The 22,879-nt window shown below is 45.3% G+C and overlaps 1 protein-coding gene across 1 annotated transcript in view; it reads left to right on the top strand.

The window, feature by feature from the left end:
- LOC307237153 (protein tweety homolog 2-like) overlaps positions 1 to 22,879 on the top strand; it is a gene marked incomplete at its 5' end in the record, with an annotated part of 31,517 nt that overhangs the window by 6,906 nt on the left and 1,732 nt on the right. The window contains 11 exons of the mRNA XM_080009804.1: positions 5,528 to 5,639; positions 9,638 to 9,858; positions 13,664 to 13,759; positions 16,279 to 16,351; positions 18,727 to 18,796; positions 19,214 to 19,269; positions 19,918 to 20,010; positions 20,112 to 20,204; positions 20,831 to 20,973; positions 21,117 to 21,302; positions 21,957 to 22,035. Coding sequence (XP_079865930.1) covers positions 5,528 to 5,639; positions 9,638 to 9,858; positions 13,664 to 13,759; positions 16,279 to 16,351; positions 18,727 to 18,796; positions 19,214 to 19,269; positions 19,918 to 20,010; positions 20,112 to 20,204; positions 20,831 to 20,973; positions 21,117 to 21,302; positions 21,957 to 22,035 — 1,222 coding nt within the window. The remainder of the gene's footprint in view (positions 1 to 5,527; positions 5,640 to 9,637; positions 9,859 to 13,663; positions 13,760 to 16,278; positions 16,352 to 18,726; positions 18,797 to 19,213; positions 19,270 to 19,917; positions 20,011 to 20,111; positions 20,205 to 20,830; positions 20,974 to 21,116; positions 21,303 to 21,956; positions 22,036 to 22,879) is intronic.

The raw sequence follows: 22,879 nt of genomic DNA, 5'->3' as shown, positions 1-22,879 counted from the left end.
AGATAAATATCAGACCACATAATTTTTATAACGCCTCTCTGAATTCAGCAGGGACCTCAGAGGGTGAAATATGGCAGGACTCAAACTTTCACTGGCTTTGGCCAGCTGAGACACATATAATCATTTTGATGATATTTTTGATCATAGAAATGCATTCTATTAGTTTGGTAATTATTCCGTGATGCATCTACCATCAATCTGTAAATGCAGAACCACACAACTATGTAAATAGGTTCGAGGCTTGCATGGAAAAGGTTATTGAAAAAATATTATACACAAAGAGAATCAAAGCACACTTCATTGCATTTTCATTCAAAACACATGGCCATTAATAAGTACTGGAGCTGAATTGATGGGAGGCTTTCTTTATACATTTATGAAGATGCCAGGAATCTAGAAAACAAATCAAACGAGATCGTGATGTCAAGATGTTTCACCTGGCTTTTTGCCACCTTTTTTCGCTCTGCGAAAAAAAGTAAAGCAGAACAAACAAGTCCTCTTGATAGGCTTTATTGAATTTGAGCACAGATCCGCCTCGTCTTGTGACAGTCATCAAAGTGCCGGGCCCTAAATAAGTTAACCGGCCATCAGCATTCCCAAACCCGGCCACAGTGCACGGTCTGTTGTAGTGGCTAAGTGCCTCGGCATGATGCTGCTTAGGCCAGGGGCAGCGCCACACCGCCACAGAGGCCTGTTTTTAACGAGAGGAGTTAGACCCCGATAAGTTCACCTTTCTCCCTTTGTGTTCAGTTGCAAGAAGAATGGCGGTGGGGATGCTTTCAGGAGGTGGTTTGGAAATGAGGAACCATCGTTGGGTGGAAACTCTTGGAATTACTGTTTTTACGTGGAAGGCCAGAAACTTCCCCCAAAAAACCCCCACTCAAACACTTCCTGTTCTCCTACAGTATATGCCTGGAGCTGCTTTGGTGACTGGTTTAAGCGGCTTTTCTCACGTACTATAGAGTAGATTGTTTGCCGTTATGTGAATTTATGACGGTCTTGGTGGTGGTCATAACTGTTGCGATGGAATGACACAATCAGCAAAACTCAGTGAAAAAAGTATACTGCTAGTTCTATACTATACTACTATACTGTATAACTCACTGTATATACAGATGTGATGGAGTACATTTATTTCTGTGTGGCTCCGTGCCTAAATTGGGAAGCAGTCCTGAGTTGTTACTTTTACTTTGATTTGCGTTGCCAAGCACAATTCCCGTTTGCGTACTATAAATACAGATTACATGGAATTAAAAACTGCATAGAAACATGAATAGAAAATCTATGAAGGGGGATGGGGATTCTTAACAAGATTTGGGAAATTTGTTCTGTCAGCGTTAATGCGCATATCCACCTCTAGCAACTGCGATAGGACATAAAAACCCGTGTACATTTATCACCTTACTACTAACGTGACAGAATGAAGGATTACTGGATTAAAGTTCAAAACCTCTCACAAATCCTTTGCTGCACAAACAGTGTTTGGATTGTGCTCCGCCAGATAAAAGACATACCTGTATGTTGGCCAGTCATTTCTCTGTGCTTTCTGGAGGCTCGCTTCCATTATTCCCCTGAAGTTATTTCGTACACCTTTTTGGAACTTAATAAAAAAAAAAACTTTGCTTCTTTCTCGAGGTGGATCGATTTATTGCAAGACAATGTGAGCGTGCAACATTCTTAGGTGCACTCCCACTACCCAGCTATTGATTCGGCGTTGGCTTCACCGCCCGCACAGCGATTGTGATATCGGCTGCAAACAACCGATTTGGGGCAGCACGGAAAATGCTGCCCAGACTTCTAAAATGTTGAGAAAACACTAAAATGGTATGCTCCCTCCGGTATAAAAATAATTATATTCACCCGTTACATTTATTTTTTATTTTTTGTAATTTTTTATTTTTACCTGTGTTTTTTTATTTTTACCTTGTGCTGTCAGCTTACTGGGCATACAACACGGAGTATTTGTGCTATTGCATCTAGGACAGAGTTAGTCTGCAAGTGGAGTTCAACTTCTTAACCTTCGATACAACTCTTCAACTCTTTATTCATTCTTTAATCATCAAGAACTGCTGCAATAACTCATTCCTGTGTCTGTCCTGTGGGATGATAAGAGCACAGTTTTTTGTTACACAGTGTGTGTGTGTGATGTGTCCACTGGTGAGTGTACGGGACTTGGTCCCCAATTGGTTCTGGTGTATGAGGTCAGAATTATATTGTAGCTCCTCCAAGCAGCGGGCCCCGAAGCCGCCCCTGAGTCCCGCAGGCGTATAGTCACCCCACAACCGCAGGAAAGCCCCGGGCACCCCGCCCCGTAGCCACAGAAGACCTACCCCAGCCCCAGAGAAGCCGGAAGCCCGCGGAGCAACACCCATGCCCGACCCCAAGAAGCATAAACCAGTCCCATAGAGCGCGAGGAGACCCTGCACCCCTGAGCCGCACACATACAACCCACAACCACGTGCAGGCACAAGACCACAGGCCCGAAGCCATGTCCCCCGCCGACGGACAGACACTCCGCCCAAACCGCCCATCCTGCAGGCGAGCTGGCGAGGCCCCCCACGCCCACTAACGACGCGAGGCCTGCCCCGTCGCAATCGGCCAAACTCCCCACTCACCCACAAGCCCTGAGAGCCCATCCAGGTAGCTGAGTGGGCTCAGCACAGGACACTCGGACGTCAATTCCCCACACGATTACACCACCGGCCTGGACTGTTGACACAAGGCAGGTTGGGTCCATGGATTCATGCTTTTGCCGACATATTCTGACCCTGCCGTCTGTGTGCCTCAGCAAAAACTGAGATTTATCAGACCAGGCTACGTTTTTCCAGTCTTCAGCAGTCCCTGTTCATCCTCAGTCTTTAGCTGCTTTCTGTTCTCGGCTGACAGAAGTGAAACCCGACGTGGTCTTATGCTGTTCGACGTGTTGGGCATTGTGAGATGTTTTTCTGCTCACCACAATTGTACAGAGCGGTTATCTGAGTTACCGTAGCCCGTCTCTCAGCTCGAACCAGTCTGGCCATTCTCCGTTGACCTCTCATCAACTTGGTGTTTTCGTTCGCGGAACTGGATGTTTTTTTGTATGTTTTCGCACCATTCTGTGTAAACTGGAGAGACTGTGCCCAGGAGATCAGCAGTTGTAGTAACACTCCAAACCAGCCCGTCTGCCACCAACAATCATTTTTTTCCCCCATGTTGATGTGAACATTAACTGAAGCTGCTGACCCGCATCTGCATGATTTTTATGCATTGCACTGCTGCCACACGATTTGCTGATTAGAAAATTGCATGAATAAGTAGATTTACAGGTGTTACTAATAAAGTGCTCTGTGAGTGTATATCTGCTATGTGTCATAATACATTTACACCAATAGCAGTGATTTATTTGTACAGAGCAGAATGCGTGGAGCAGAAATGACTCGTTACCTCTATCTTGAACCTGATACATCTTGCCTCCCAAAAGTGCAAAGATTTGGCAAATAAATTAAAAATACTGGGGCTTGGTGTTCAGTATTCCATGTTTGGCATTTGGCCCAGTGTTTCCTGAAATTCCGCCTTGGCCAAGAATTGTCTTTTTCGCGGTGTTACTACCCTCTGGCAGTCGCCCCGGCTCCTCTTCTTCCCTGCTCCTTTTGGCATTAATTCCACAAGTTGTGTTTTTCAGGAGGCAGCGTAATACAGTCTCCCTTTGGTCACACCTGGTATCGATTGCTCTGAACTTGTATTTACTCCAACGAGTCAATGCATCACGAGTCAAAGCATTCAGTCGACTGTGTGTAAATAAATAACAGCGAACAGAGGACAAAACTAACTTTGCTGAAAACAGTTTTCAAAAATACTTATCCATATTAAAAATGTTCGTAAGATATTACTCAATAGTAACGTTATACACTGGAGAGCCCATGATATCTTATGTATTTCTATTTTTATTTTTTTTTCTATATCAAGGGATAAATCTGAAAAAATAGGTCTGTCAGAGTGTGAAAGTAAAGATTTCATGGGTGGGGCGATGGGGTAACATTGGCGCTTATGTTCCATCTGATGGTACACTTAAAACCAGCAAAAGCAGAAACTCGGTAAACAGTCTGCGCATTTGTTCGTCCATGCCTTCATCCATTTAGATAAATAAATCTGCACATTTAAACATACATGCACTAGTGCCAGTAGGAGGAGGTTTGGATATGGCTACCAGAGCCACCTGACTTGGCCTGGGGAAACGACTCTAATGGAGAGAGGTCCTGCCTCTTCCATTCTTCATTCTTGGTAATGGCTGAGATATATACATTAAACCAAAGATGCATGCGCAACAAAAAAAACCCCACACACACACAGATGCATACACACACACACACACATCCTGTACGCCTTGGGAGGATGTTTATCTGTGTCTACCAGAAAAGAACAAAAGACCAGCTTGAGCCTCTCGCCGCCCTCACTTCTTCACCACATCCACTCCGATGCCGCCTGCTTTCTTATCCTTCTCGCTGCAGACGGGGATATCAGGGGCTGCTGGTGCCCGTCTGGCCACCCGTGCCCGGCGAAACACGGGGGTATATTTAACCGGCGCTTCGAGACACGTTGGGAGAGGTGTACAGCAAATGTGTGACTCACAGCGGGAATAGAGAAGAATTTCATCAGGGCTACGAGCCACATCTTGTTTTTGTGCTGGTGCGAATGATTATTTTGTGGTCAGCGTGTCAGTGGCATCTCCACGGCAACCGACCCGCTCGCCGTTCACTTCCGGCCAAATTGGGATTAATGAGCTCCTTGCCGCGGGCCTCGGAACCTCCCCCTCCTACAGTTGTCCACAGAGGTTGTGGGCGTGTGACCTTTGTTGCGGCATGACCTCATCACTATCAGATCTAATAAAATGGTATCGTTATTCATGTCGGTGCGGGCTTTTCCTTCAACACCCCTGAAGGAGTGTGGATAATAGGCGGGTGGAGGTGGACGGAGGGGAAGGTGATGCTCGATAATTTACTGGGAGGGCTTCAGGATTTCAGTTCGGTGGGTTTCCGCGCATGGAATTCGTGCGTGTGCGTGTGCGCGTGTGCGTAGGCGCCTGGATCTTACACCGCCGACTTTAAGTCATAATTGAATATGAACGGGTGAGATTCAGAGTGATGGAGCTTGAAGAAGGAAGGAATGGAAAACGCAGTGAAAAGTGGGTGAGCAGCCTCTCCGCAATCTCTTCATAAAGAACGACTCTTCTGGGGGATCGTGCGAGCCGACCGGCCAACCTCGAGGAGGTCGGGACAGGAAAGCAGGCTCTGTTTGTGCGTCCTCCGCTGCAGCGTCAGAACTTTGCGCCAACTCGCGCAGGTGTCAGGGGCCTCGGCTGGAAACGTGTCGTCAAACCGGGGCAGAGCAGGCTCCTCAGTCAGCTGCTACTACTACTGCTTTGTTCTATAAAACTGCACATAACCGGTGATCTGAGTGAGATGATGATGATGATGATGAGGTTGTCATAAGAAATTCTATTATTTCATTTTAGTAACAACTTCTAATTAATTAATTTTTTCGCTCACAGTTCTGCCGTGGGAGTGGGTTTCTATGGCAACAGCGAGACCAACGACGGGGTGTACCAGCTGACCTACTCGCTCCTCAATGCCAATCACACGCTGGGCAGTGTCAGCAATCTGGTAAGGAAGCACGCACACGGGCCATGCGGCACATTTGACCTCAGAATAACCAAAATACTGAACGTTTCATTAGGGCTGCATGGGGGATAAAAAAAGGAAAATGAAAAATAAAAAAAGAGCCAAACAAATATTCTTTTGTGCCTTTGAACGGCGAAAGTTGTAAAGGGGGCCTTTGTGCAGTGCATTAGCGGGTAACGGTTGACTGGCGTTTCAGTTTCTTCACTGGGCAAAACAAAAACAGAACTTCATATTTGTGGCCTGAACCGTCGGACCCCCCCCAAAAAAAATAAAAGTCTGATATACTGTATACAAACAACACAAACCAAAGAACACGAAAGGAAGTACACAACAGAAGTAGTCAGATGTATAAAAATATACACAATGTGGTACGATGCACAATATAAATGATGGGTATGAATGATAAATATGAATTATTACTGTGAAATAACTTGATTATTTCACTATGTACAGTGTAATATCCGTTTCATAGATTTCATAAAGTTCAAACAACTCGCCTCAGTAAATCGTTGCCAACTTCCCCAGCTTGTGTGTCAACGTCGATGACTTCACGACTTGCGCATTTGTGTTAAATCGACCAAAATTGCATTTTAGACCCATATTGGACCCAAATCATCCAAACAGGAGCATTATCTCTCCCTGCCCCGTTGTTTGGCTGTGCCTAGAAAGCTCTTTAACACATCTGGCACTTGGACGAACAGCTGGTGAGCAGCAGAGACCCCCCTCCTTTTCAGAAACAGGGCGTGTTCCTCTGTCCCAAAAAGCAGCCGGCACCCGGCAGGGGGTCGATCCGCTTTTACGCCCCGAGCGAAGAGGCCCCTGGGATTCTTTTCCTTATCCTCCTCCTCCTCCTCCTCCTCCTCCTCCTCCTCCTCCTCATCCTCCTCCTCCTCCTCCTCCTCCTCATCCTCTGTCAGTTGGAGCTCCGTTCAGCGCAGCCCAACATTTCGGGAGCTTTCGCTGGCGGTGGCGCTGAAGGCAGGAAACGAGGCGGGCGATGGTACCAAGACAGGCACGGGGGGGAGTAATTACAGCGAGGGAGCAAGTGATTAACTCTCGTCTTTAGTGCCCCTCTCTCTCTCTCTCTCTCCCTCCCCTCCCCCTCTCTCTCTCTCTCTCTCTCTCTCTCTCTCCCTCCCCCTTGTTCTGACTCTTGGCTGTTTCCCGCCTTGTCTTAACACTCTTTTCTTCCCGAAACAAAGTCCTCTCCTCCTTGTCGCTCTCTCTCTCTCTCTTTCTCTCTCTCCTCCCCCTCTCTCTCTCTCCCTCCCCCTCTCTCTCCCTCCCCCTCTCTCTCTTTCTCTCCCCTCTCTCTCTCTCTCTACCCCCTCTCTCTCTCGCTCTCTCTCTCTCTCGCTCTCTCTCCCCCCCCGCCCTCCCCTCGAGAGAGAGCGAGAGGAGTTTAACCAACACAACCAAAAGAAAATAAAACACACGTTCCCGGAGTAGTATCTGGTTTGAAATGCCTCATGATTTAACTGCCGCTTTTAGCCGCAACCTTTTTATTTTGCACGCGATCGGAAACATTTCAGTATTTTGACGTATCCGGCAACGGTAACATCACCTTCATACGCAGACGAGCGAAAGGGCTTTGAGTCGAGTCTTCGATCCCGCCGTACGTGTTGCATTCTCCGACAGCTCATGGAAAAGCACAGCTGCTCTCTGCAGAAACAAAAGCTTTTTTTTTTTTTTTTAATTGGCCAAAAAACAGCTTGAGGTAAATGTGCTTATCAGCGCTGATGAGTCTGCACGCTGTCCTTCCTGTTTCTTGTTTTTTTTTGTGTTTTTTTTTCCAATCAAAAGCTGATTTAGATTACGCTCCGTCTTGAGATGGGAAATACATGTTCATTAGTAATTCTTCCACGGGGCATTTTATTTATTTATTTATTTATTTATTTATTTTCTCCGGTTTAATCCTTTCTCAACTTTTCATCTTTTATTTTTTGTCCATTTATATTGAACGTAATCCCTGGTGTGTCATCACTCGGGCGCTTTTTGACCGGCGGGGAGGAGGACGATTTGTGTGGCAGAACAAACAGTTGTGTGGTCCTTCTGCATCATTCCTACGGCCCCACGAGCAGATGTTGATCCAGGCTGATCCTTGTTCAGTGAAAGGCTAGTTTGAGATGGTTAAGTGCAGAATCCAGAACTCACAGAACTTCATCTGTAAACTTATTTTCCACTTTTTTTAATCAAAAAAAAAAGTTTTACCTCTACTCTATTATTTCAGTTATTATTATTTTTATGCAATATATGTCATTGCTCATGAAATAGAGAAAATACCTTGGTAATGGTATGCTCTTCATGGAAATTGAAATGGATTTTTTTTTTTTGTCTTATAAGAATCACAGAAATAAAAATCACTATTTAAACTTGTGTATTCCAGGTGAAAATGTGTCAAAATTCCATTCATTTTCAAAATACAGTATTTGACCCTCCTTGTTGTGCTTTTTTAAAAGGTATTGTTATTTAGGTATGATTGGCAAATTTTGGCAAATAAAAATGTTTAATACTTGACTTTTTATTTATTTTCTTTCTATTCTATTATTCTTATTTTATTTTTTATTCTTATTTATAGACTGCTTTTTTTCAATTTTACGGTCATCATCTGTAGAAACCAATAACGACGACAAAGGTATGTTTCCAATGAATTTGCAGTGTGTGTGGGTGTGTGTGGGTGTGTGTGTGCGTGTGCGTGTGCGTGTGTGTGTGTGTGTGGGTGTGTGTGTGCGCCTAAAGGCTGTGTATATAATTCCGCAGTGGTTTTTCGTGATACACAACGCTATTTTCAAAGCCAAACAGAACTAGTTTGCTCCTGCCTGGCTGAAGTGAAACTGTGCTTCAATCCCTCTCTTCTTACAGAAAGACAGGACGGTCTAATTAAAGGAGGTGGTAGTGGGTGTGGAGTGATGGGGGATGATGGTGGAGGAGGTGAAGAACTGGGTGTAGCTGATGGATTCCATTTCCGCCAGACGGAGTGAGCAGAGTAGATAAGAGTCAAGGCGCCGCGGCCACGGCCCTGGAAGGAGGAGTAGTTTTACGAGCAATCCACCCCTCCTCCCCGGGGGCTGCTGGACTATCTCGCTCTCCGGTATCTGACTGAAGACGGATCACTGTGGGGGCTCAAACCGAGCGGACGGTTCTCGAACCTAAGAGGGTTGTTGGGGGTCAAAATGAGACTGAATGCGACGTTTCAGCTGGGTTTTCACTCGCTCCCGTGACCTCGGCCTGTGCAGAATCCTTGGCTCCGATGATAAAGACAACTCTGTATGTCACAGGAGGAGGAGGAGGAGGAGGAGAGAGGGCGGTGTCTGTGTTTTGTTTTCTTTTTTGTTTTTTTTTACATTTTTTTGCATGTTTCTCAAACTGAGTAGATCACTTTTGGGAGTCTATGGGAAATGCAATGGAGAAAAATCCCTCTTAATTTTTACATATCTATACCTACATATACTGTATATTATATATAGATATGTTAACAAAAGGATTTGCATAGTAAAACATGTGGAAACATACAGTACATGTTTACATTGTTTGTAACTACTGTATCTATCCACTATCTACTATACCATCTAAGTATGGTGTAATTGCAAAAAAATCTAAATATATATCACATATATATTAAGTGTCACATCATTTTTTTTCATTTTTCATGACCAGTATTTTATTTTCTTTTTGTGGAAAATCAGAGTTCTTAATAATCTGTCCTTTAACTCCGTCAGAAGCATCTACCTACTCCTAAAATACATATACTTCATTCTTAAGTCTTTTTCATTCAATTTTAAGGCTTATTAATTCTACAATTTTACGCATTATATAATAATGTTTTTTTTAATTATTATTTTTAAGTTTATTGCCAATCTATTTTATTGAAAAGGCCAATCCACATTAGGCCTGGTCTAGAATTTTATTTTTTTCACCTTTTTCTTCAATTGTGTTTAGTTTTTCATTCTCCACCTTCACGCTGTACACCCGCTCCTCAGGTTTCGGGCTCCCTGGGAAACATGGAGACCGGGCTCAAGCAGCACCTGGAGCGCTTGGACGAGATCTTTGCGGCGAAGCTGGAATACGTGCAGGCACTGCGCTTCATGCAGCAGATGGCCACCAACATCATCCGCCAGCTGACCGCTCTGCCGGACATCAGCCAGGAAAAGGTCGACCTGACGGCCATCATCAAACAGATCGCCTTCGTGGAGTATTACAGGTAGGACTGGCCGCAAACCTCGCTCCCTCGGTGCGGTTAATAGAGTAAAGCGGGTTGTCATCGATCTTCCTGTGGAAAATGGGGCGAAAATTCCGTTTTTACTGCGTTATAGAAACTCCATGCGATGTAGAGATTAGTCCCCACCGTGCAGTTTGCGCTGCAGTAGCTACTCCTCTGCAGTGTGTTGTGCATAGCGCGGTCATTATTAAGCCATAAAAGACCTTTTCACAAAGGAAACCCACTGCACTGCATGGGATTGATTGCCAACATTATATCGACTGAGTTCTCCCGCTGAGAATTTCCTTTCCCATTTTACGCTGCTCTGTTGTTTGAAAGTTCGACAAACAAATGTAATTTGATGTTTTCCTGTAATTTATTATTATTTCATTGTCAGAGAAAAAAGGCCCAAAACATTTTTTTTTTTCTTTTTGCGTCATGGTGAGATTGAGTTTTCCATATTAACTATGACAAATCATATTAAACTGTAAGTAATTTTGTTTTTTTGGCGTTCGGTCATATGAGAGAGTGTAAATGGGATTGGTGTCTTGTGTTTTTGCAGCATTGAAGTAACAGACAGTACTATTTACTTGACAAAATGTGCAGTTATTAAGCAAAGAACAACCTCTGTCTTTAAAGCTGGGGGTGCTGCATCAGGGGGTTTGGGAAAAATAAAAACAGTTGACGCATGTGTTTTGTCCTCGGTAGTCTAGGCCTCCCAAGACTATTTATTTTAGAATAAAGTGAGAAGTTAATCTGTTTGTGTACAAGATATTCACCTACTCCCTATATAATAGATTTTTTTTTTCATTTGCAGAATATTGTATCTGTCCATATTCCCTGATAGAAAAGCACTCAATTTAAAGTTGTCATACATTTTTAGAGACCGGCCTCTGCAGGCTGCCCGATAAGCATAATAAGCCACTCGGTGTTTCAATGAGTTTCTTGCATGTTGTATTATGTGCAAATACAACTCAAAGTGAAGAAAATATTTTATGGTCAGCTGTCGGCAAAATGCTTTTTCTTTCTTAGGCCCTGTAGGCTCCACTCCAGGTCTCTTATGCCGGTTTCCGACTGGAGGACACAGGACATTAATGCTCCTCACGCCGCAATTTTACCCAATTTCACCCTATTTTTCCAATGCTGCCTTTCTATGGCAGCGGAGGTTTGTTTGCAGATTGACTTCAGCTGAGTTTTCTTGGTTATGGAAGTGGGGTGGGGGGAGGTGATGAGGGGTGGCCCGTCTCCGGCCCCACCCTGGGAGACGGATGCCAAACACACCGTCTCATCTACATGAGTGATTATTGGGCTCACTTTCATCAAATACACGCAGCCGGCCGTACGTGTCCGTGCGACCAGATTCAATGCTCTCCAGGCCAATCTGAAAACAGGATTCACCCAGAACGTGGTATAAACATGTCGTGAAAAGTTTGACTCTAACCCTAACCCTTTTTTTAAGATTTGTTTCCCGACGACCGACTCAGTAAATGGAGTCGTTTTATTTCTCCGACTCTTCTTTTTGATTTGATTCGGCCGGTTTGATGCGAGCGAGGGAGGACGTCCCGTGAAGGATGAACGAGTCAGCGGGTGGGGCTCTGCTCGACGGGGAAATCTCGCAATTCGATTTCCCGGAAAATGATTGATTGAGGAGGGAGGAATGCTGAAAGTTGAGAATCAAAGACTTTCTTGCTTCCTCGCTTGCCGAATCAAAACTGAAGGAGCTTGTCTGCGCATGTTCCTCCTTTCCAACAAACAATCACAGATTTGCCGAAGTGACCCTCGACTCCTGAGTCATTTAAAAGATTTGCTCGCTGTGAACAATTCGTTCGCAAGTCGTGCATGACCTATGAACATCATATTTTTTTCCAGTAATACCCACACTACTTCTATGAAACACAGTGAGTCACGCTCCTGTTTCTCTCTGTCCTTGACATCATCCGTTTGTCCAGCTTATTGAGGAACTATCAGAAACCTTACCATGGAAGCGTTCCTAAGACGGAGCGTGATTTCTCTGGAATGTTTTTCATCCTCTGCTCTTGTTAACGTGATCCGTCTTCATCGCGGTAAAATGAGGGATGCAGAGAATGATGGAATGACAGTTCACAACCATGTGAAATCCAGTTTTCCGAATTCACTTTCCGGAACGTCCCCCCTGGTGGACCATTGAGGCGCCACCATCTTATATTACGAGAAATTCTTCTTGTTTTACAAAATGTTCTTTATCATAGCCGCTCTCCTGTCGTTGTCTCTTCAAATCCTTATGGAATTACATATTTCAGACATTCCAAGGCTTGTGTAGTCTTACCGACGGGCACATGTGGGCCACCTGACACCAATCTCCTCCGAAATTAAATCAATTTCTATGCAGCCAGTTAGTGGCTACAGTAGTAGTACCGCCTGTGCAGAGACACTATTGACTAAGAGCTTGGGTTACAGCAAACCCAGCATTACTGAATATAATGCAGTGGGGAGGAGAGAAGAAGAAAAAATGTGTGTGTGTGTGTGTGTATACACACATACAGTGTATATATATATATATATATATATATATATACACATATATATATATATATACTGTATGTGTATATATATATACTGTATGTGTATATATATATACTGTATGTGTATATGTATATATATGTGTGTGTGTGTGTGTATATATATATATATATATATATATATATATATATATATATATATATATATATATATATATATATAATAATAATTTTTTTTTTTTTTTCTCTCCTCCCCCACTGCATTATGTCCCTAAATCTGAATCCTGTTTATAGCGGCAGATTGATTTAAAATCTCTAATTACCCCCCTTAGTTCTGCTTCCACCATAAACCACATAGCCATTACATACTTTAATGGCCGGTCATTAGATCCCAGCGCAGCTCAGATGATATCACATCCCTGGTTATTGGCGCCATTTTTTGCACTGATAAAATGATTAATATGCTGCAAAATAGACTATATGCAAATTCACTGTTATCCTCAAGTCATTAAAAATTATTTTGTAAACAGGAATGTGACGTTGGGGACGGGTGAATTTCAGAGTGAGTCTGTCCTTGTGTCTGTGTGGGGAAATCAGTGAAAAATGAACGCACTCACACACCCACGGGAGTGTGTGTGTGCGTCAGCGTGGGTCACTCCTCACGGAGGACACTTAGGACATGAAATATTCATGTCTGCAGTGTTAATTCAGCTAAATTATTTACCCCAAACAGGATTTAAAACGACCCTGAAACAGATGGACTCTGACTACGAGACCAGAGTTCTGATTTGATTTATGTTTGCAAAACAACCCGTCCCACTGGATATCTCTCACATTTAAAGCCAGACAATCCCCCAAGACCAGCTCGACGTGGTTTCTGTTCTCATATGAAAATGTCCAGTTAATCTTCATTTCCTCATAATTCGGCTTTATTTATTTATTTATTTATTTGCACTTCCTCTGGGTTCTTACCAGGTCCTTCAGGTGCTTGAAGTGCTTAAATTTCATCCTCCGAAATTTAAGTACTGGAATACCTTGAAAATAGCCTCATTTTGTTGCTGAAGTGCTTGGAAAGTCTTTGGGAAAAAAAACGCTATCATTAAAAACCTTCGGTATTCCCCCTGGTTTTGTTATGTCAAATCTTAACGTGAAAACATTTTTCCGGCGTGGTTGGAAACAGACACTAATAAAAGTAGATGATAATGAGATGAATAATATATGTTTATACAGCATTGCTAAAAAAAAAGTACTTGAAAGTCCTTGAATTTCATTTTGTAATGCCAGAATGAACCTTGCTTTCTGACTTCTAGATGGCTGACCTATCTGCTGCTGCTGAACCTGGATCTGGTCATCTGTCTGCTCACCTGCCTGGGGCTGGCCAAGCAGTCCAAATGGCTGCTCCTCACGTAGGTGTTGTGCATGTGTGCGTGCGTGTGTGATTGTTCAGGTGTGTGTGTGTGTGTGTGTGTGTGTGTGTGTGTGTGTGTGCGTGTGCGTGAGTGCGCCCACCTTCCCTGCATGCGAAATTAGATACTTTTGGTCCTGGTCAACCTATTTGTCCCCACGCTGAGATACTGGATTCCCCATCGGACACACACGCGCTATTTATTCAACTCACATGAACTTCTCATTGGGTCTATTCTACTCTCAGATGGTGGCTGAGTGTAGCTTATTATTTTTTTGTCTGTGATTTTAATTTTAGATAGATAGATAGATAGATAGATAGATAGATAGATAGATAGACACTTTATTCGTCCACGTAGGAAAATTACAGTATCAGAGCAGCTCACATCGACTAGACAATAATAATAAAGCAATGGAATAAAAAATGTAACAATGAAAATGTGGAAATACTGTATAATAAAACAGTTAACTGTACACAATATTAATATGGCAATATGCACTAAATACATAATGATAAACAACAAATACATATTCCAAAATAACATAAATATAAATAAACATAAAAAAGGTCCCAAAAACATATACTGGAAACATTTACATTCACAAATTTACAGTCATTTACAACAATTTAATAAACCTTCCAATGAGCAGAGAGATAACCCTAAAGATTAGAAAAGAATGTTAATGTACAATAAACCTAATGAAAGGCATGAAATATAAGGCAAAAAAATGGGACAAACAAAATAAAAATAAACCTAAAAAATAAACATTTGAATTTATTTTTATGAGAACGAACGTTTCAATGGAGACGATATTTTAATCAACACATGTAGTCGCCCTCCATTTCAGTTTACTTGTGGAAACCAGCGTTGAAACCACCAGTGAGGTCTTAAAACGAAACCGAGGATCCTTCCTCGCTAATGCCTATCGATCGCCCCCGGCAGGATGAGCATTCAGCCTGCTGTACTTTACGAAGGCAAAAGCCTCAGTGGGTCGGAAACCAAAAGCCATTTACAGCCTTTTTACGTCTATCAGGGAGTGATCATTTCTCATTACACAGCGTTCTCTCTCTCCCTCTCTAACTCCCAGCACTTTCTCTCTCTTCACGTCAATAAAAGGGTGTGAGGACTCGTGTCTGGATGCTGCAATCTGATGTTTGTTGAATGTGTGTGTGTGTGTGTGTGTGTGTGTGTGTGTGTGTGTGTGTGTGTGTGTGTGTGTGTGTGTGTGTGTGTGTGTGTGTGTGTGTGTGTGTGTGTGTGTGTGTGTGTGTGTGTGTTGTCGGAGAAATTCTCCTGCATGCTCGGTGAGGTTAATCTGCCCGCTACAAGAAAACAAAACTGAGAATATTGAAGATATTTATTCTGCAGAATAAAGAGAAAGAGTCAGTACTTCTCCAGCGCAGTGTTCTGACCAGTCTGCTCCTGCTTCTGACGAGGAAGGCTTTATACTGATGAGAGGTTGTGCACCTTTGGTCAGGGGTCATTTATAAGACAATGCCCCCTCAATCATCAATTGATCAAATCAATCATGAGCGCTCATACAATGGTTTAACAGTCAAAATCAGGTCACAGGTACAATCTGACATCATACCATCAAACAAACACACAATGCTCTGTCAAATTACCCTTATCTCCACTCAAGGTTGAGTGAGGATGAAATGCGACCTCGTCTTTATACTACAATAGAAATTGTAAGAATGTGTTTTAAAAGCTAGGTAACGTACACAAAAGGCAATTGTCCTATATAAAACAGGTAAGACATCATTCAAATAGTTGATCATATGCATTTTTCTGTGTGTGTGTGCGCGCGCGTGCCCGCGTCTGTCCACCGGTGAGTGTACGAGACTTGTCCCAATCAGTTCTGGTGTATGAGGTCAGAATTGTATCTTAGCGCCACCGCTGAGTTCCGCAGCCGTACAGACACCCTACACCTGCAGCATATATGTGGGCCACACGCGGCGGGAGCAAGGCCGACAGCAGCCTCCTGCACCACGACCCACACCCACGACAGCGAGCCGCAGGGGCCCCGGAAAGCACCCAGGAACCACCAGGCGCAAGCTGCCAGGACCCAAACCGCACCACCCCACACCTTCCCACCAGTGCCAAATATACACAAATAACCAAACAATGAACAAAAACAGCCAAATATACAGACAATATATACAATAACGTATAAAATGCGATTCTATCCACAGGTTACATTAAGTTAAACGGTTATGGCAGTGTGGCTTCTGGTATTGTTGTGGCTATAAATATACATATTGAAGGATATACTGCACAGGATGAGAAATAATGTGTATAATAAATCTTACTATGTTATTAACAAAATTCAATATAAAAAAAGAGGCTATTGTCGGGCTCAAGTTAATGTGGTCGTGGGTCATATAACAGATGACCAACTCCTTTTAATCTCCTTCTCCGCCCGTCCTCTCTCTTTCCGTCCACGTTTTTTTTTTTAAATGTATTTTTCCTTCCTCTTCGCCGACCCCCAATTTCTCCCCGATTCCCGTCCGCTGCAGCATCGTGGCTCTGGTGGCGCTGTCTCTGATCCTGAGTTGGGCTTCGCTTGGATTGGACACCACTATGTCCGTGGTGAGAAAAACATGCCTTTATAAAAAAAACAAAAAAAAAAAACCCTCTCGTCGGGGTCTGGTGCTTTTCCTTTTTTTTTTTTTTTTTTTTTTTTTTTTTTTTTTTTAAATCAGGGGGGATCTACTCAAGATCCGTGTCAAACTGAATGAACGCCCGTCTCGTGCGAAGCGTGTCCCCCGGGAGGCCCCCGAGGTGTCGGGGGGCAGATGTTTGCTCTGTGCGGTGGGGATGATGGCCACTTCGTTCCCTCCTCCGCCGACACCCTAAATCGCACCGTTCCAGTTTGTCCGCCAGGGCAGAACTTTGTGCCGGTCGCGCGGCAAAGCAGATTAAAAGCCCCCGGCCCTTTTGGCGACGCAACCTTGCGCCTCCTGTTGTAAACAAAGATGCTTCCAGCTTTAATTACTGTGGCCGAGCCGGCCAATCTCCCTTCTGCCCTCTTTTCCCCGAATCCCCCTCACCTCTTCCTCTTATCCTCCATGTATTTGACAGATTGTTCACTCTTCCCGGCTGTGCAGCACACGCGCTACACGGAGGCTTAGCGGATTTAAAAAGGGGGGCAGACCGTATTGAGGACGAGGTTTTGGGGTTTTGGGGTTTAAAGAACCCCCCATCCATCGTCGTCGTCCCGTCATTGTCTCCGCCGTCGCCCCCCCTGCTGAGGGACACTGGCTGGCGTCTGTGTTTGGATCATGGCAGGATTTGGGATCTGGTTGGCTGATTCTAACGCCAGTCGAACGCAAACAAAAACAGAGGACTCGGAAGGGGGGAGTCGTCGGACTTGAAGGTTGAAATTCTCGAGGCCGAGGGGGTGAAACGTCTGCTGTTAAAGTGGTAATCCGTAAGGTTATTTTGTTGAAAAATCTCCGACCTCATACTTAATCTTGCAGGCGTTTTCGCAGGCGGGGTCCGCCTTTCCCCGCGACCTTTGAGCGACGGCACTTTCCAATGGCATCCTGGGACTTCTAATGTAATCCACCGGACATAGCCAATCTCATGGGCTGCCACTTTAAAGTTTCTGTGCGGGATGCAGGGACGCTCTGTGGTTCTGGAACGGAACGAAGGGGAAGTCATTCGGGCCCAAACCTTGTCCCGTGAGTTTTTAAAGAGGCACGGACTTGAACTTGAACTCGGATGACCGGCCTACATCTCCGACCGCCGGACTGCCTGCGCTGTAAAGGCAATTATCATAATAGAATGGGGCCCCTGACATATTTAGGTCATCACTGACTAAGCATTTCTCATAGATTCTAGTGTCCATCTCTGTATTAGATTAAACTTGCTATGGATTACTGTTGTATCATCAATACCACGTACTGTCTGTCAATGTAACAGTCCTGTGAAGACGCCTAGTCAGTGGTTCTCGGCGTTCGCGCACTTATTGCCCAAACCCGACGTTTGCCAACATGATGCTGGGGGCCAGTGGGGCCAGTCCTCCACGTGGAAGTGGATTAGCAGGGGGACGTGGGCTGCCTCGCTTCAGTGATAGCATGTGAACGCGGGGACGGGGCCAGAAGCGAGCATGTGAGCTTGGTTAACAGCGCTCGGCGTCGGAGCCCAAAACTCACGGGAGAGGCCCGAATAAATGTCGTGAACCGGGGGGGGGGGGGGGGGACCAAAACGATGAAAAGTGATGAAAAACGGCGTGCCTTGACGTGGGGGTGGTCGTGGAACATCACGGCGGGGAGGTCCGAGGTTCTCGGCGTGCGTCTTGTGGCGGCGAGAAGGGGGGGGGGGGGATGCATTTTAGGAACTACATTTGAAAATCAATTTACGGTGAATGGTCAAAGCTAATATGGAGAGCACTGGACATCTGGTGTCACAAATTAATGGTTTCAGACTCGGATGGTATTTTATGCTGCAGAGGGTTAAAAACCCATCAAAATGTAATGAAATTACACCCCGCACCGCTCTTTAAGGATAATTACAATAAGGCGAGTGAGGACCTTCGGTAAGTATTCCGTGAACGTATACGATTCCGGGTCGTGATATAAGATATTACATCATGTGCATTGCCGACCCTGTTGTCGGAGCTGAGCGAGCGTGGGGGGGGGGGGGGGGGGGGGGGGGGATAATAATTAAAAAAAAAAGGCCTTTCGCGATTACGAACGAAACGTACATGAGGTGCCACTGTTCGCTGACGACGGATCGTTTGTTTACGTTTACGCCGTTTACATACGGAGAAGAAGAGCTCGAGGGGCGACGCGGAGCTCTCGCGACACCGCGCCGCTTGTGAAAAATGAGCGTTCACGCCGCAACGAGCCTGCACATTGGAATGGGCAGCAGCGTTTCCCTTGAAATGTTTCATGCCTCCACTTCTTCTTCTTCTTCTTCTTCTTCTTCTTCTTCTTCTTCTTCCTTCGCTTTTCCCTCAGGGCACCAGCGACTTCTGCGTCGCTCCGGACAAGTTCATCGCCAACCAAACTAAGGATTTCCTCAGTGCAGGTACAGTGAGTTCTGTCCCTGTCTTTCTGTCTTTCTGTCTGTCTGTCCAAATTTGTATTATTCATTGTTAGGTTTATTGTTCATTGTTAGGTATTTTTGCCTTTGTTTGTTTGTGGGGTTTTTTTTGGTTTCTTGATTATTTGTTTTCGCTTTATTTTAATGGGTTTTGTTGATTTTTAGGTTTATTTTTAATGTTAATTTTTTTTTATCATTAGGTTATTGTATATTTCCAGATTTGTATTTCTCATTCTTTATCTTTAGGTGTATTGTTATTGTTTATTGTATATTTTCTTTTATTGTTTTTGCTCATTCTTAGGTTTTTCGAAAATTGCCATTTTCTTTGTTGCCCATTTCCCGCCAGAGATGAATAAAATATCTATCGATCTCTCATTCTCCCTCTTTCTTTCATCCATCCAGATGTAGGGCACTACTATCTGTTCTGCAGTCCCAATCTACCCAGCCCCTTCCAGCAGGTATTGACAAACAATTTATATTTTAAAAGTGGGGTTCACACTTATTAAATGACTTTGAAACAACCCCCCAAAAACACTGTGATCAAAGAATACTCCCCTCACTCAATATCTGGGTCTGCCATAATGAGATGTGTGTGTACCCTGCACTTCTACACTTTGTACAGTATTTGTTCGTTAAATAGTATTTTATGCAGGGTTTAGACTTGAGAGAGGCGATGATTCCAAATGTCTCCTTTGAGTGAGAGAATTTATGGCATCCAAAATGCGCGACCAGTAATTATGACAGCCCACGCGCTCGTCTTATCCTCACAGTATCCATTTGGGGCGCTTCATTTGATATCTGTTAAGTCGATTCGGATAATCTTTTCTGACGGCATGAGCATTTTTTTTTTTCTTTGTCTACGCTTGTTTACGCCTGGCGCGCGCGTGTGTGTGTGTGCGTGTGTGCGCGTGCGCGCGTGCGCGTGTGTGTGCTTGCGTGTCTTGAGTGGTGGGCTAGACTGGCTCGTGTGCTGGATAATCTGTCTGAAAATAAATGTGTCCTCTCTTACATGCAGTGCAATGGCTCACCCAATACAATAGAACTTGCTGACATGCAATACTGAAAAGGCTGTTCTCAATGTGTGTGTGTGCGTGTGTGTGTCACAGTCTCTGACCATCTACCAGCGCTCCCTCACCACCATGCAGATCCAGATCCAGGGCCTGCTCCGCTTCTCAGTGCCTCTCTTCCCCACCGCCGAGGTGAGCTGAGCGGCCCCAGGCTGCCCCCAATCCGATAAACTGTAAACTGTGAACACGCGAGACGCGTCACTCAATCAATCGTCTCGCTCCTCCTCCCGCAGCGAGATCTCCTGGGGATCCAGCGCCTTTTGAACTCCACGGAGCTGAACCTCCACCAGCTCACGGCTCTGCTGGACTGCCGAGGGCTACACAAGGTAAAGACCGAATAAGAGCGGGATAGCTTGTTGTGGAACGGACAGCGTTGCAGCGGAGCACAGAGCCGTCCAAGCACATTGCATCTGTGCCTGCGTGCGTGCGTGCGTGGTCTCCACCTTGAAATACCTCCCGGGTAGACAGGTGAAGGTTTTCAAATGGCCATAACAGACAGTCTGTGGTAAGATCTCAAACCTGCCATAATAAGTGTTCTGGGGTGGGGGGGGGGGATCACAAAAGAAAGAATAAAAGACTCTGGCTCGCTGGCCTCGGGAAAGCCGCGTTTGTAAGCTGTCGAAGTTGCCAAAGGAGGAGTTTTGACGTGCTAGGCTCTCATTTTACCTTTTTTTTTTTTTTTTTTTTTCTTTTTAAGCTTGCGTAGAAAACGAGAAATAGAAATAAATCTCTGCTTTAAATTTTGAAGGAAGGCGTCATGTTTGGGTGTCGGTTAACAGAGTTTAGAGGTCGCGTCATCTTCCGTTCACTTAGAATGTTCACTGTCACCTGCGTTCTGATCTGGAGTTCGTGTTTGGGTTAGGGTGTCCAAACTTTTGCATTCCACCGTATGCATGCCTGTGCACAAATGCGCATGATTCCAGTATACCTGTGTTTCGTGTTTCCCCTTCAGGACTATGTGGACGCTCTGCTGGGGGTGTGCTACGACGGGGTGGAGGGGCTGCTCTACCTCAGTCTCTTCTCCCTGCTGGCCGCCAGCGCTCTCTCTGCCTTGCTGTGTGCCATCCTGCGGGCCTGGACGCTGCTCGGCAGCAGGCGAGTGCCACGGAACGCGGCTAATCAAGTTAATTACGGCCCCGCGGCGTAAATCCTTCCGGTGCTGACTCTGTGTGTGTGTGTGTGTGTGCGTGTGTGCGTGTGTGCGGGGGCACGTGCATGCGTGCGTGCGCGTCCTCCAGGGACCGGGAATACGACGACATCGACGAGGAGGACCCCTTCAACCCCCGGGCGCGACGCGTGTCCTACAACACGGGGCGCGCCAACATCCACAGCTTCTGCAGCTACAACAGCAGCCTGTGCAGCGAGAGCAGCACGCACCCACCGCCGCCGTCCGCCGCCAACGCCGCGCCGTCCGCCGAGTACATGTAAGAACCCCCCTCGAGGTTGATGATGTGCACTGTGCTAGTATTAACAAAACTCCAAACCAGTGTCCACCAAATAGCTGGACACTGGTTTGGAGTTTTGTTCATACTATTACAGTGCACATTCAAGACATTCCTGTTCGGAAGGGGCTGCACTGGGGAAGTAAGTGACTCAGTCACAGAGCACTGAAGCCCCCGCCCCACTGTTCATTAATATTATACGTGTCGCGTGCCCAGATTGGACACTGCACGTCCCGGGTCCCCAGCAATACACTCCCCAAGTGTGAAGTACAGTGGATGAACGGTTGTCGAGGTAATCGAAGGACAGACAGGCAGAGAGACAGATTCCTTCCTTTATAGTTAGTTAGATGGCCTAATGCCATATTGTTGTGGTCTTTCCCCTGGTCCAGACAATGAGGCTACATGGATAAATACTGTATAGTACCATTACAATGTATAATATAAGATATAAATGGCCAAGCAGGAAATATGACCATGTCAGCATATTGTCAAAGATAGACTATATGCTGCGAATAGGGTTGGGTTAATTTGAGTTCGGGAAGAAATCCTGTGAATGCTATTGATGCTATCGATCAATGTGTGGGTATTTACAGTATTTGATGAAGTGCGGTAACTTTCTCATTCTTTCTTTCTCAGGAACCAGTCCATGCTGTTCGGAGGGAACCCTCGCTACGAGAATGTGCCGTTGATAGGAAGAGGATCGCCGCCTCCCTCGGTGCGTCGGCCCCGTGGGGCCCTCGTGTCTCTCGTGTGACGGCCCCGGTGGCCAACGCACATGTCGGGAACATTATTATTGGGATCACGCTGTGCTCTACCTCACAAAATTGATAACAAGTTAAGAGGAGTCACCAGTCGCCCTGCTTTAGCAAACAATGGAAGGCTGCCCCCTGCTGGTCACTGACCGGGGTGCAGTTGTTGTTTGTCCGGTCAGACCACAGCTCCTCCGCATGCAGCCACATTTACTACGATGCAGAAACTAGAAGTCTTGTTATTATCTTACTTTATTTATTATCTCTTTTTTACTCGCTTTTTTAATGGTCGTGGATTGGCACAAAGGAAGTCCCAGTGCATGTACTGAAACCTGTACGAGGAGAACGAGGTCCAGCCCGGGATGAAACACTGCACCGCCAGCTTGACCTCCTCTGATCTTCGGTTGTAGTGATGGGAGCAAATGGTCAATAATCATGTGGTTAGCTCCAAACCTGGAGCTAAATTCAACTTAATCCAGGTTAATCCACAGTTAAATCGGCTCCCACTCGGTGTCGCGACCTGCACTGATTTTTACCAATACAGACAAGGCTGCACCAGAGTCTTAACGTGTCCCCCGCAGGAAGACGGGCGCCGGCTACGTGGCTCGTTTTGTCTTTTTTCTCCCCGATTCCCTGGAGAGAAAAATTTGCGCGTGTGACTGAGAGGGAGGGAGCGATGCAAAGCTGTCGTTTTGCAGATACAATACGGTTGATCTTGAACATGGAGGGGAAGAGAGAGAGAGAGAGAGAGAGAGGGAGAGGGGGAGAGAGAGCGAGAGCGCGCTGCCGGAACAGTTTGGTCCTATAAAC

Source organism: Zeus faber (genome assembly GCF_960531495.2).
Source record: "Zeus faber genome assembly, chromosome: 11".
Taxonomy (NCBI): Eukaryota; Metazoa; Chordata; class Actinopteri; order Zeiformes; family Zeidae; genus Zeus; species Zeus faber.
The sequence above is the reverse complement of the archived record's forward strand: the minus strand, read 5'-3'. Positions and strand labels throughout refer to the sequence as shown.